The sequence below is a fragment of the Bactrocera dorsalis genome, chromosome 3 (genome assembly GCF_023373825.1).
Source record: "Bactrocera dorsalis isolate Fly_Bdor chromosome 3, ASM2337382v1, whole genome shotgun sequence".
In the NCBI taxonomy this organism is placed as follows: Eukaryota; Metazoa; Arthropoda; class Insecta; order Diptera; family Tephritidae; genus Bactrocera; species Bactrocera dorsalis.
This window is the reverse complement of record NC_064305.1, coordinates 9,422,659-9,434,844: the sequence shown is the minus strand read 5'-3', so window position 1 is coordinate 9,434,844 and position 12,186 is coordinate 9,422,659. Positions and strand designations below refer to the sequence as shown.

At 35.4% G+C, this 12,186-nt stretch overlaps 1 protein-coding gene across 7 annotated transcripts in view; it reads left to right on the top strand.

Moving 5' to 3' along the window:
• The window catches only part of LOC105226929 (neural cell adhesion molecule 2), a 263,927-nt gene that overhangs the window by 16,696 nt on the left and 235,045 nt on the right, over positions 1–12,186 (top strand). For 6 of the 7 annotated variants that reach the window (XM_049453357.1, XM_049453362.1, XM_049453358.1 and 3 more), the window contains exons 2-3: positions 1,209–1,812; positions 10,817–10,834. In XM_049453357.1, coding sequence (XP_049309314.1) covers positions 1,677–1,812; positions 10,817–10,834 — 154 coding nt within the window. In that variant the 5' untranslated portion in view covers positions 1,209–1,676. The remainder of the gene's footprint in view (positions 1–1,208; positions 1,813–10,816; positions 10,835–12,186) is intronic. The other variant, XM_049453359.1, reaches the window with a different exon arrangement.

The following is a 12,186-nucleotide window of genomic DNA, read 5'->3' as shown; positions in this document are numbered from 1 at the left end:
ATATTCAGTCCCAACTATGTACGAGTATATAAATAAAATTGTCAGTCGCCTGTTTCCGATTTCCGGTTTACTTTTAGATTTGTACAAGTGAGTTTCATAGCATGAGCATATTTTTTTCTCTTAATTTTTAGTGGGGTTTAGACAAAGGCAATAAACTCTTATGGTAGTAATTCATATTTACTCCAGTACAAGTACATTGGAATTTGTCAATGTGCTGGCGCTATGTCAATCGTGTTGAGAGAGGCGTGGGCACAGTAGATCTAAAATCACGGTGCGAACATCAATTAATAACTATCTGTCTGTCTAATACTTATTTTATATATTTTTGTGCTTATCTAACTTTAATAGTTTTCGTTTAAAGTATAACTCGATTTAAAAATGTTCGAAAATTAATTGCTATGTTGTTTTGTATAATATATATAATATATACTAATATATATAATATGTACTAAAAAAACATACCATAAATGCTTCAAAGGTGGACTGTAACTACACCTATTATTTTTTCTATAATTGATATTTTCATAAAATTACAAAAGATATCAACGACGAGCATTCAATAAACGATGGATATGCATATCACGAAAATAGATTACCAAAGTTTTCAAACTGTTCTGCAGTTTAAATATTTTCACACTTGTTTTCTATAGCCAATTGCATACAGTGACATCCAACTAAAAATTAAAGCAAACAATATATGTATACCAGCCTTGAGAGCATGGTCACCCTAAAAGTATGCAATTAATTTGGGTGTGAAAAGCCTAACTAAAGTTTCCTGTAGGAATTGGGTTAGCTAATAGAAAATTGAAAACAATTATGAAACTAAAAATATATTAAGCTTCTAAAAATAAATTAAAAAATATTTTTTGGTAGAATTTGTTATCGAATATTACTAACAGTGCTAATAAATACATTCAGCGTGGCCAACACTTACTTCTACAGAGCCTTTAATGCCATTTTGTCACATTTAATAGAATAAAAATAACAAATACTAAAGTTTTAATGAAAAAAATATGTGTATTTACATATACATATACATATTTCATATTTTATAACTTTCAAAACACTTTTTGTATAAATATTTGCCATTATTCTTAGTCAACAGCACAAAACTAAAAGCATTTCCTATAAATTTTCATAACTCTTAACCATATTTCTTCGCCAATATATTTTCTACATTAAAAATTTATTATTTTTTCTACTTCCAGCTCTAGCCACGCGTCTATAATAATAAAATCATAAGCGATGTACTCATAAATACATACGGACGTCTTAAGCCGGAAGCTGCCGTTCCTAGGATACAGCGCGTGTGTTTAAAAGAAGTGTGAATTATAAAATTGTGAGAAAAACATATAACAGTAAACACGAAATTGTGAAAATGTGCAAAAGATTAACGCTTAACGGTGACGGTTTTTAAGTGAGAGTCAAAATAAAATGCACAGCAATATATTGTGGCATAAAATATTGTGCATGTGTGGCATATGCAAATCCCCAGAAGTTATAAACCACAAATTCTTGTCATAATACTCTACCGCTTATGTTTGCTGCTAAATAAGTTTGCAAAAAATATATAGAAAATTAGACAAATCGTGCAATTACACACTGTTAACCCAAAATCTAAGCAACTACTAGCATAACCTTCAATTCTACGCTATCCAAATTTCATAACTGCCAAGATGTCCTCGCAAATCTCCGCACCCTTCTGGTCACTCTGCATAGTTCTAGCCTGCATACTCGCCAGCCATTGCACGCATTCGTCACGTGCACGCACCAGTCCATCGACAATGACGCGCAACATCGAAGAAGAAAATGGTGAGTACAAAATGAAGAACTACTTTTCGTAATATTTTGAAAAATTTTCCGCAAAAAAATTGTTTTAACTAGGCTTTGAAACTTTCTAAATAACCTGGATCATATCACTGGAATTCATAAATTTTTCTGCGTCATTATTCTCTCTGCCATTAAATGTGGATATTAATTACAAAAAGTACAAAAGTACTCTAGATCAGTAGATTTCAAAAAACGAAAATTATAAAAAAAATTATAAAAGTTTTATATAGAGCTAAACTGTGTAGAATTAAACTAAAAAGTTAATTTTTTACAACCGAAAGGTGTATCTAGGTCATTATTATATCGTCGATACAAAATTTGAATACTTTTCTGAAGAATTTCTCCCCAAAATATTCAAAAGTCGATCCTTAGCAATAGTCTGGTTTTCAAAAAAGTTGAAACCTTTTAATAGCCCTATGTATGAGTATTCTTTCCGACAGTTTCGTTCCTAAACTTTCACAAGTAAACCCAATTTTAGAAAGTCCGAAGGTTTCAATACGAAAAAAGCTGTTAACAGAGCCTGAAGATATATGATGGGATATATATGATATACTATATGGGTATCTTACGTTTTTACTTCAATAAACGTTTGATTGAGAGGAATAATATTTTAATATACTTTTGGCATTGATTTATAAGTTCTGCATTCAAGTTCTAAATTGTTTTTCCTAAGAACATTTTTTATTCCTGAGGAATTTGTGACCTATTTCTTTCCATCAATGTATCAAGCTTTTGACAGTCGGGTAAATATCGTTTTTTACTAAAACTCCATACAAATTTAAAATTCTTTCTTATCTTAAGAAAAAATCTTCTAGTCAGAACCAGCTTCGATTCTTTACGGTTAGGTCGATCATTCCATCGTGTAATGATTTTCCTTGCCATGCTCTTGTCCAGATCGTTGTATAGACATCAGATTGTCCAAGATCCATTTCATTGCGCTCGATGCCTTTGTGACAAGGCACTCAGTCGGGGGAAGTTCTTTAGTTCTGGCAACACTTTCTACTGCTGCCCTGCTTTCCAAAGCAACTCTGATCGTTATGCGAAACGGGGTTAAATCCTTTATTACTGCTTGACTATCCACTTAGATATTTACTCTGGAGTTGTCTGCAAATGCATTAGAGGTTAGCTCCGCGGCTTTCATAATAACAAAAACCTCTCTTGAAATATACTACCGTGGCACGGCAGCTTAAAAGGCTTCATTAAGTCTAAATCTGGATAGTATGTATATCCCCGCACCTACTCCGTCCTCCATTTTCTAGCCATCCTTATAAATGTGTTGTCTGAAGCTATCATGCCTTTACGTCAAGTCCGTGTAGGTCAGAACTGATCTTACAATCGTTGCACCCGTACATGAGAGACGGAAAAAGACTCCAGGTTGCCTCGAGCGTCTACCTACGCGCATAAGCTGTATTGCTGGCCTTTCTTACTCTTTCACCCACATGGTGCTTCCACTGCTGTTTGCTGTCCAAGACTACCCACTGTGATGGGAGTTTTGGTCATTATTAAGATGGCGATGTCGTCTGTATTTCCCACTATCTTGGACACTTTGCCATCCAACTCCTTTAACAGTTTATTCACCGCTAATTTCCATAAAAACGGAGTTAGCACTTCACCCTGCACAGTGCCTATACACATTTCTTTGGCAATTTTTTTGTTCTTATTCTTCTAGATATCAAGAAGATTCTAACCCAACATTGTACGAGTATAGCACCTATTGACTCGATACAGAAAAGATTTTGTAGAAATGTTATTGAATGCTCCAAAGATAACTAGAAACACTTACGTGACGATGCATATGGTGGGACAGAGAGAGAGAGTGAGAAATGTTACTCCTTACCTGTTACTAACCTTTTTGTAACAAGTAATTGAGCATAGATGAAGGTATACTAAGTTCTAGTTTTCTTTTGTGACTATTTGAATTATATTGATCTCTGTAGCACCGAGTAAGCGAAGAGCATATGATTCTTTTTCTTCAAATAAATTGAAAGATCTGTAAGTTGTTTAGTAAACTTTTGGCGCTTCTTTCTGATGTGCGCTAAAATGTTGTCTATTGGAACTCTGAGCCTGCTTTCAACACCTGCTGACTTTTCCACTAACTTGCCAGATATTCGCTTAGAACATTAACCACTGACAGTGGCTGCTATTAGCTTCGTACTTCGGTACTGGATTAGTATTTCGGCCAATCAATAATTTCCAATTAAAGAAATTGGAGCAAATGTGCGCCCATTTTCGGGCACTTAACCGCAATTAGACGCCGGCTCCAACACGCTCAAGCCAAGCGGCGCACGAACACTTGCCACTGATTGTGTTTTCGAAATGCAATTTGGAGAGCGTTTTCATAAAACTTATATGCGGGCGGGCGAAGAAAGTTCAGTACAACATATGGCAGAGTGTAATTTGCCCAACAAGTTAAAGTCATCAACTCATTTTAATTGGCGGTTACACAAACTAAACTAGATAGACACAAGTGGGGAGAGGGAGTAGCGAACATGGACTACAAGTATATATGCACATGCTGAGAGTGGAGCGTTATCGTATCGGTAAGGCGCTGGGCGTGGGAACAAGATAGCAAACAAAAGAAAATCCTTGAAACTACGCGGCTGTTATGCAACCATGAGACGAAGAGCTGCGAAGAGTTTCGACTTTTGTTAAATTACGCAAAAAAAAGTATAGAAAACCGCAAAAGAACGTAATGAGAAGTAGTGAATAGCAGGGAGTAAGAGTGAATAGGAGTGAGTACGAATGAGTAGGAGTGGGGAGCGCTGCGAGTACGAGTGAGTGGGTGTGGGGAACGCAGTGTGCGGGAGTGGGGAGCGCAGTGAGTAATGGCTGGACCGGCAAGCACTCTCACTCACATACAGGCAGTGAGAGTTGTTGAAGATGAAAAGTTTTTGGCTAAAATAAATTCAAATTCAAAGCACACAAAATGGATCTATGGTCTAAGTAAATAAATGGCAGCAAGCGGTGGCACGCTCAGCGGGTGGATAAATGTTGAGTGGCGAGCGGCAGCATAAAATATCGAAAATAAAATGTTGAAAGTGTAATTTGGCGGAAGTTGGGACCGCGAGTGCGACTGCCGAGCGCAGGTGGGTACTAGACGGATTAGGTTAGATTATGCAAAATTCAGTGGCTGCCGCGTGAGAGTGTGAAGTTGAACTGAACTAAAAAGGCAAAGCGATTAAAAATGGAGCATGGAAAGTAAAAGCAAAAAGAAAGTACATAAAAAAGTTAAAAACCATAATTGCTAGAGCAAGAGCACGCGAGAGTTTGTGCGCTCCGTAAATTGTATACACTTCAAACTCTATGCAAAACTCGTGCAAAGTTTTGAAAATCTTTCGTACAACAAATCCGGGGCGCTATCGTTGCGCCGAAATCAGTTAGTCAAGCGAAAATTAACCAACTGAAAGCGGTCAAAAGCGCTATTGATTGAAAAGTGCAAAGAAAATTCGAAACAACAACTATAAAGTTTGGCAATAAAAGAGCGATGGCAAAGCAAAAAAAAAACAAAGGTTACAACAAAAAAGTGAACGAGAGCAAATGCGGGCGACAGGATTAAGTATTCTTCAGAGCATGGCAAACTTTTGGTGCGCGCGTGCTGGGAGTTAATGTATAGCAAATTAATAAAAACGATCCGCCACGAGTGGAGTGAGAAGAGTGATGGCTGAAAATCGAACAAAAATCGAAAAATAAGGAGATGAAAAATACGAGGCAGAAAATGCAAGGCATGAGCGGGAGATGGCAAGAAGTTTTCAAGTGGCGACGGAAGCACGAAAAAACCGAAACTGCAAAGCGAAAAAGGAAAATAAGAAGAATAGAAAATAATAAAAATGCAACAACAAATGAATAAAACAAATCCAACAACAAAAACAACAACAGCAAACATAATTACAACAAAAAATGCAAAAACTAGAGTTATAAAATAGAAAAGGAAGAAATACAGAGACAACAACAAACAAAAAAATACAACAACAACTAAATAAAAAAGAATGTTGACAAAAAACCATAGAACAAATATAACAATAACAAAAAAGTACAACAACAAAAATGCAAAAACTAGAGCTATGTAGTAGAATAGGCAAGAAAAACAGCTGCGAAACAAATAAAAAAACAACAGCAACAAAATAAAAAACAACAACAACAATATAAAAATGCAACAAAAATATAATTAAAAAAAAATAAAAAAATACAACAACAACGAAACAAAAATGCAACAACAACAAAATTAAACGTACAACAACAACAACAGAGTTAAAGAATATAACAGAAACAAAACTACTCAAGCTACCGCTGTGACGAATTTTCGTTGCAAATAAAAAAAACCTCAACAACAAACAGCATGACGAGAGGTCAGTAAAACAGAAGAGCTTGGTCAAAGTTGCTGCAAACTATGAAAAAATCCGGGAAAAACACTTCGCCAACAAGCACAAAGCCATAAGAGTATCGTAAAACTTGGCGAAACTAAAAGCGAAAGCAAAAAAAAAAAAAATACTACAATACAACGCCAAAAAAATTTGCAACAACAACAGCCAAATTTTTCCACAACTAAAATCTTTCGCCGCCCAAAAAATGCCAGCCAAAAGTTGCGCATTTCCTCAGTGTCACTACTTGTATTATTGTTTATTTGTAGTTGTTTTTGCAATTTACTATTAAGCCACTTTTGGCGATTTGTTGCCAGCGCTACGTCCGCTCGCAAGCACCAAGTATCATGAACACAGCGCTGCACATTGATGGTACGCATTCAGCGCTGTGTGGCTATGTGAAAGTTTCTCGGAAGTTTTGAACTTGAAACTAAAATTTTTTACACTTTATTACTCTACTTTGGCAATGAACGAAACAAAAACAAAGCATAAAGAAATAAAAAAGTGCAAAAAATATCAAGTGGACTGCTGCCCACGCACCTTGCGTATATAAAAGAAAGCTGTCGCGCGTTGCCCGATTTCATTATTCAACATATGCTTGCTGTGGCGGTGGTGCAAGAAGTTCAATAAGTTCGCAAACAAAAAAAAACTTACAAACATAAATATTTTATGAAGCGGCGATGGGCAGTGGGGCTTTCCGCCGCCTCTCTTTGCGTCTCACACGCACATCCTTGCAGCTTACGAAATGTATCGCGTCATAGTTCAACCAAAATTCAAGCCTGACAACTCTCAACAGCATACATTTTTGTTATTGTTGTAGAAGAAAAAAGTTGCAAACACACAAAAAGTATTCTACTTGCCCCTTCAGCACCGCTTAGCATAACATTTCGTCTTTAAGCTCTCAACTTGTGACTTCGTTTGACCGATAGCTGCTGCGATAAGTTGCTCTCTTGAAGTATTTGTTATTATTATACCCTAAACAACAACCAGAAGGAAACGTCAGAGATCATATAAATTATATATACACATATATATGTACATAGTACAAATATAAATGATCAGCGTGACGAGCTTAGTCAATTTAGCCATATCCGCCTGTCTTTATATACGTGGACTAGTTCTGAAATTTTTCAGATATCGATCTGGAATTTTGCTCACGTGCTTTCCTTACCAAAATGCTGATTATTTGTCAGAACGGCCGGTATCGGACCACTATAGCATATAGCTGCCATACAAACTGAGCCATTAAAATATAGTGCTTGTAAGGAAAACTCTTTTATTTGATGAGATATCGTCACGAAATTCGGAAGAGATTAATTTTCAAGACAACACAACAATCTCCAAAAAAAAACTTTCAAATCGGATCACTATAGTATATAGCTGTCATACAAATTGCGCAATCAAAATCAAGTTCTTAAAAGAAAAACTTTTTTGTTTGTCAAAGTATCATCACAAAATTCGGTAGAAATTATTTTCTAAGACAATACTACAATCTCCAAGAAAAAAATTCAGATCGGACCACTATAGCATATAGCTGCCATACAAACTGACCAATCAAAATCAAGTTCTTTTAGGAAAAACTTTTTTATTTGACAAGATATCGCCACAAAATTCTGCAGAGATTATTCTCCAAAACCACACTACAATCTCCCAAAAACAAATTCAAATCGAATTACTATAGCATATATACTGCTGCTGTACAAACTGACCAATCAAAATCAAATTCTTGTAAGTCAAATTCTATTGTATAGGGCATTAAAGCTTCATTGCAAAAGCAAACCGTAAAGTATGACGGCGCCATCAATATAATCGTCAGTCAAATGTCCAACCAAAAGTGCCACATTAGCAAAGTGTTCGACACCAACAACTTACAATATACTTAAGTACAGTTTCAGCTTGATTATCCTGTGTAAACAACAACAATAAGCATTGTTGTACAAACCTAATCTTTCTGCACACTTTGACACATTAAACTTAAAAGTGAAAAATGGATAATAATAATGATAACAACAAAAATGTTGTATGGAAAATTGTAAAGTCATCAATACAGCGCGGCGATCAGCGATGAATCAAGCAGACAGCAAAGAAAAAAAAACAAATTTTGGAAAAAAAAATTAGAAAGTTTTATCTAATGCTGGCTAATAATGTGTGCGTGTGCGTTTTATGTTGCTTTACAATTAAAAAGTTTGCTCATAAACATTTTATGGTGCTAACAACTGCTGCATTCCAAGCTTTTTTTTTTAGTTTGATAACTCAAAAAATTTCAAAGCAGCAAAATACAACTTCTTTTATTTACATATGTTTACTTATATATTTTATAGGCTAACAAATTAGGCTCACTATTGTGTTGGCAGCGCCATTATTGACCTTCGAAAATTAAAATATATTGGCATACTCTTGTTAAAACGTGGTAGACTTTTAGGCGCTTATCCTTTTGCAGACATTGTGTGCTAGATTGGTGGTATTTTAGTGATGGAGAAGGTAGCATATTAAACTATTTTAGTTCATTTTGAGTTTTTGTGAGTTTTTGGGTAATTTTCATAATATTTGTTATTTTTTTTATTTTTTTTTTGAGTTAAAATTTTTTTAAGCAATAGCAATTTTCTTTTTCAATAATGAGCTGCAATTTGTAGGAGTCTAGTCATGCTTGCATTCTTATCATGACCTGATTAAGCTTTCTTTGCGTTTCCTCTGTGTCTCGTGCAATAATTACTGCTGCAATATCGTCCATTACATTACGATTCGTCTGGCATTTCGAGTTTTATTATAGAGTCATAGCTGATGTTCTACTGGTTTCTGTCGTGATCCCTCTACAGTTTGATACAGCAGTTTTCTGTTACTATGGTAGCTCGGCACCACAGCCCTGAGGTGGGCGGGTATTTTAAAGCTTTTTTTTTCGAGAGCGTTGATCATATTCAACTATGTAGTGCTGTTGAAGGCGTTTTGAACATTTAAAGTCACCAGCAACTTTATTCTTTTCTATTTAAACCATCTCTACTGTGCGGCTTCTATACTTTCAATGAAACATTTTATAGCTCCTAGAGTTGATCTGTCGGGTGTAAAGACGTGTTGTCTAGGGGAGAGTCCTTCAGCTTCGTTGATAGCCGCTTTGAGTCTGAGTTTAAGTAGCCTTTCATAGAGTTTTCCCGCTGTATCGAGCATGCATAGTGAACGGTATACTGATGCCAAGTTGGGATCTCCTTTTCTTTTACTATTTAGCAATAGCCGTTGCTTTTTCCGGGGTTCAGCGAATATTCTGACTTCGAGGCAGACCCTGTACATGTTTAGTAATACTGCTGATCGCTCTGCAGCGATTATTTTCAGGATTTCACCTGGGATTCCGTCCAGGACGGGTGATTTGTTGGCCCTGAGCTTGTCAGTGGCTAGCTGCAGGTCTTCAAGAGTAAACTGGAGTATTTGCGGAAATCTTTGAGATTGTTCTGTGTCTCAATATTCTTTTTTTTCTTGTGTGAAGAAGGGTGCTTTTATGAGCTCATCCATTTTGGCATCGGCAGGTGGCTTTTCTCGAACGTCGAGTTTTTTCAGTATTATTCGGTCTCTAACCTCTATAGTAACCTTTGATTTAAGGTTGGCCACAGTAGATTCTTGAAGGATGGTCTTGAGTGCCACGCAGAAACTGGTTTTTGTGGACAGTCCCTTCTGCAGCTCTAATAGTAGAGCCCCGGCTCTTGTTTTGCGGATCCCTTTGATCTTAACCTGTGTTTCTTTAAGATTTACCTCGGCGTAACTATTTCTTTCCGTTGACTTTATGATCACGTCCTCTGATTTTAGTTTGGGCATATTATTTGCTCTCTGATTTGCAGTTATATTCCTTCCTTGTTGTCTCTTTTATGTTTATGTGTGCTTTCCATACCGTTCCTTCGTTTGTGTGGATCTTCCTTGATTTTTTAGGAAAGAATTTTAGCCACTAGCCATTCTTCTCATTCACTGTTTCTCTAGGCTCCACAGGGCTTGTCGTGTCGCGTAAAGGTTATTAACTCTGTGGTTTGATATCCCCGCCTTTTCTCATCTTCTGCGATGAGCCAGTTTCTGCGGTAGCTCCTGATTACTCCGAAGAGTTCATCTAGCTGTGCCGCTTCGTTCTGGTAACTGGGGTGCTCTTCCCTTCTCTTTGTTCCTATATGAAATATAATACCATTTGATTTTTATTGAAAAGTGAAATAAATACTAGAGAGACGGCAGTCATTGCTAAATCATACGGTAAAAATAACATACTTTTGTGTTTAACAATATATTTATTTTTAATTTATGAGTTATTAGTATTTATTATTTAAAAAAAATTCATTTAAAAATTTAATTTTTATTTAATGTATTATTTCGATCAAAAATGCAATGTTTTATGTCAAAATACTTTATTGTTTATATAACTACCACAAACCGATCAATCATCGAGTTCCAAAAGTTAAATATTAACATACAATTTCAGTTGCTATGACAACCTTTATATTTATTTTTTACCTTTTCATGTATGCTATTATGTTATATTAAATTATAAGCTAATATTTTATATGATTTAGTTGATACTATAAACCTTTTTTATCATTTACATTTCCACTTGTTGATTTGAGTACTCAATTTTTGTTTCATTTTGCTTTATTTACTTTCAGTTCGATATCTTTTGGAAGGTAAATTTTAATGTTTATGCATAAATACAACAACACACATACATATATATATATATATACATATATATTTATCTATTCGTATATAATATATAACATATATGACAACCTCCCTAGAAATTACTTATGAGTAGACACTATGTATTGACTAAAAAATTATATGAGAGAGATTTTCCTTATTTACACATGTATGTATGTATATATGTATACTAACCACGCTGAGTTCCATAGCCACAAAGTTGTTGACAAATGGAAAGCTGCTGCGGCTTAGATGGATTTCTTTGCCTTTGCAAACTAACTTTCTAAGCCAACTAGAATCAAGTCAAGTCAAATATAAACCACCATGGAGGCACGCAAAAAGGTAGCCACTGCGTAACGGATACTAAGTAAACAAAACAGTAGAATGTGCATGTATATGTGAGTGTAAGTGTGTGTAAAAGGTAAAAGGAAACTTTGAAAAGTCAAAAGCCCTAAAAATCAACCGAAAATTTGCGACAACACGAGGAGCGAAGAAGTCGAAAAGCAAAAAGCTGTTTGTATGTATGCGTATATACATATGTATAAGCAGGACATACACAGAGCACATATATACATACACAAGCAAGCGCTTTCAACTAGTATAAAGAGAGTGTGCATTCCTGAAGCGGCCATAAGCGCGCCGGGATTCGAAATTGACATTTATTCGTAGCAAGAAAATAGCAACAAAAGCAAAAACAAGCGAGCTAGCAGTTAGACGAGTCTGTAGCGCAAAAAGCTGCAAGCAACATACTAATATATGAGAAAAAATCCTCACACATATGTAGATATTTTAGCAGGATTGGCTTCGGCACTTTTTAGACTAAAAAAAAAATTAGAAACAACAACAGCAAACAAGAAAATATTTATCTTCGAAGCTACATATAATACTCTTTACAGGCGCATTTCTTATAGGAATCGAGCGCACACAGAAGCTTTATACTGATTTTGATCAGTTAAATTGTAAGGAAGCTATATGTTATAGTACACCGATCTGAAAAATTTTAGCGGAGATTGTAGCCAAGACTTGTCCGATAATTGCTGTAGAATTTTGAGTAGATTTCTTGGTGAAACAAAAAATTTTTCATACATGGATTTCATTTAGACCAGTCAGTTTGTATGGCAGCTATATGCTAAATTGAACCGATCCAAAAAATATTTTCAGACATTTTACCGTTGCTTAAAGCAATACTTTATGTCAAATTTTGTGAAGGTATCTTGAAAAGTAAAAGAGGTTTCCATACAAGCATTTGATTTGGATCAATCAGTTTGTATGACAGCTATATGCTATAGTAGATATCGGTGTTTATAACAAATAATCACTTTTTTGGGAAAGAAAA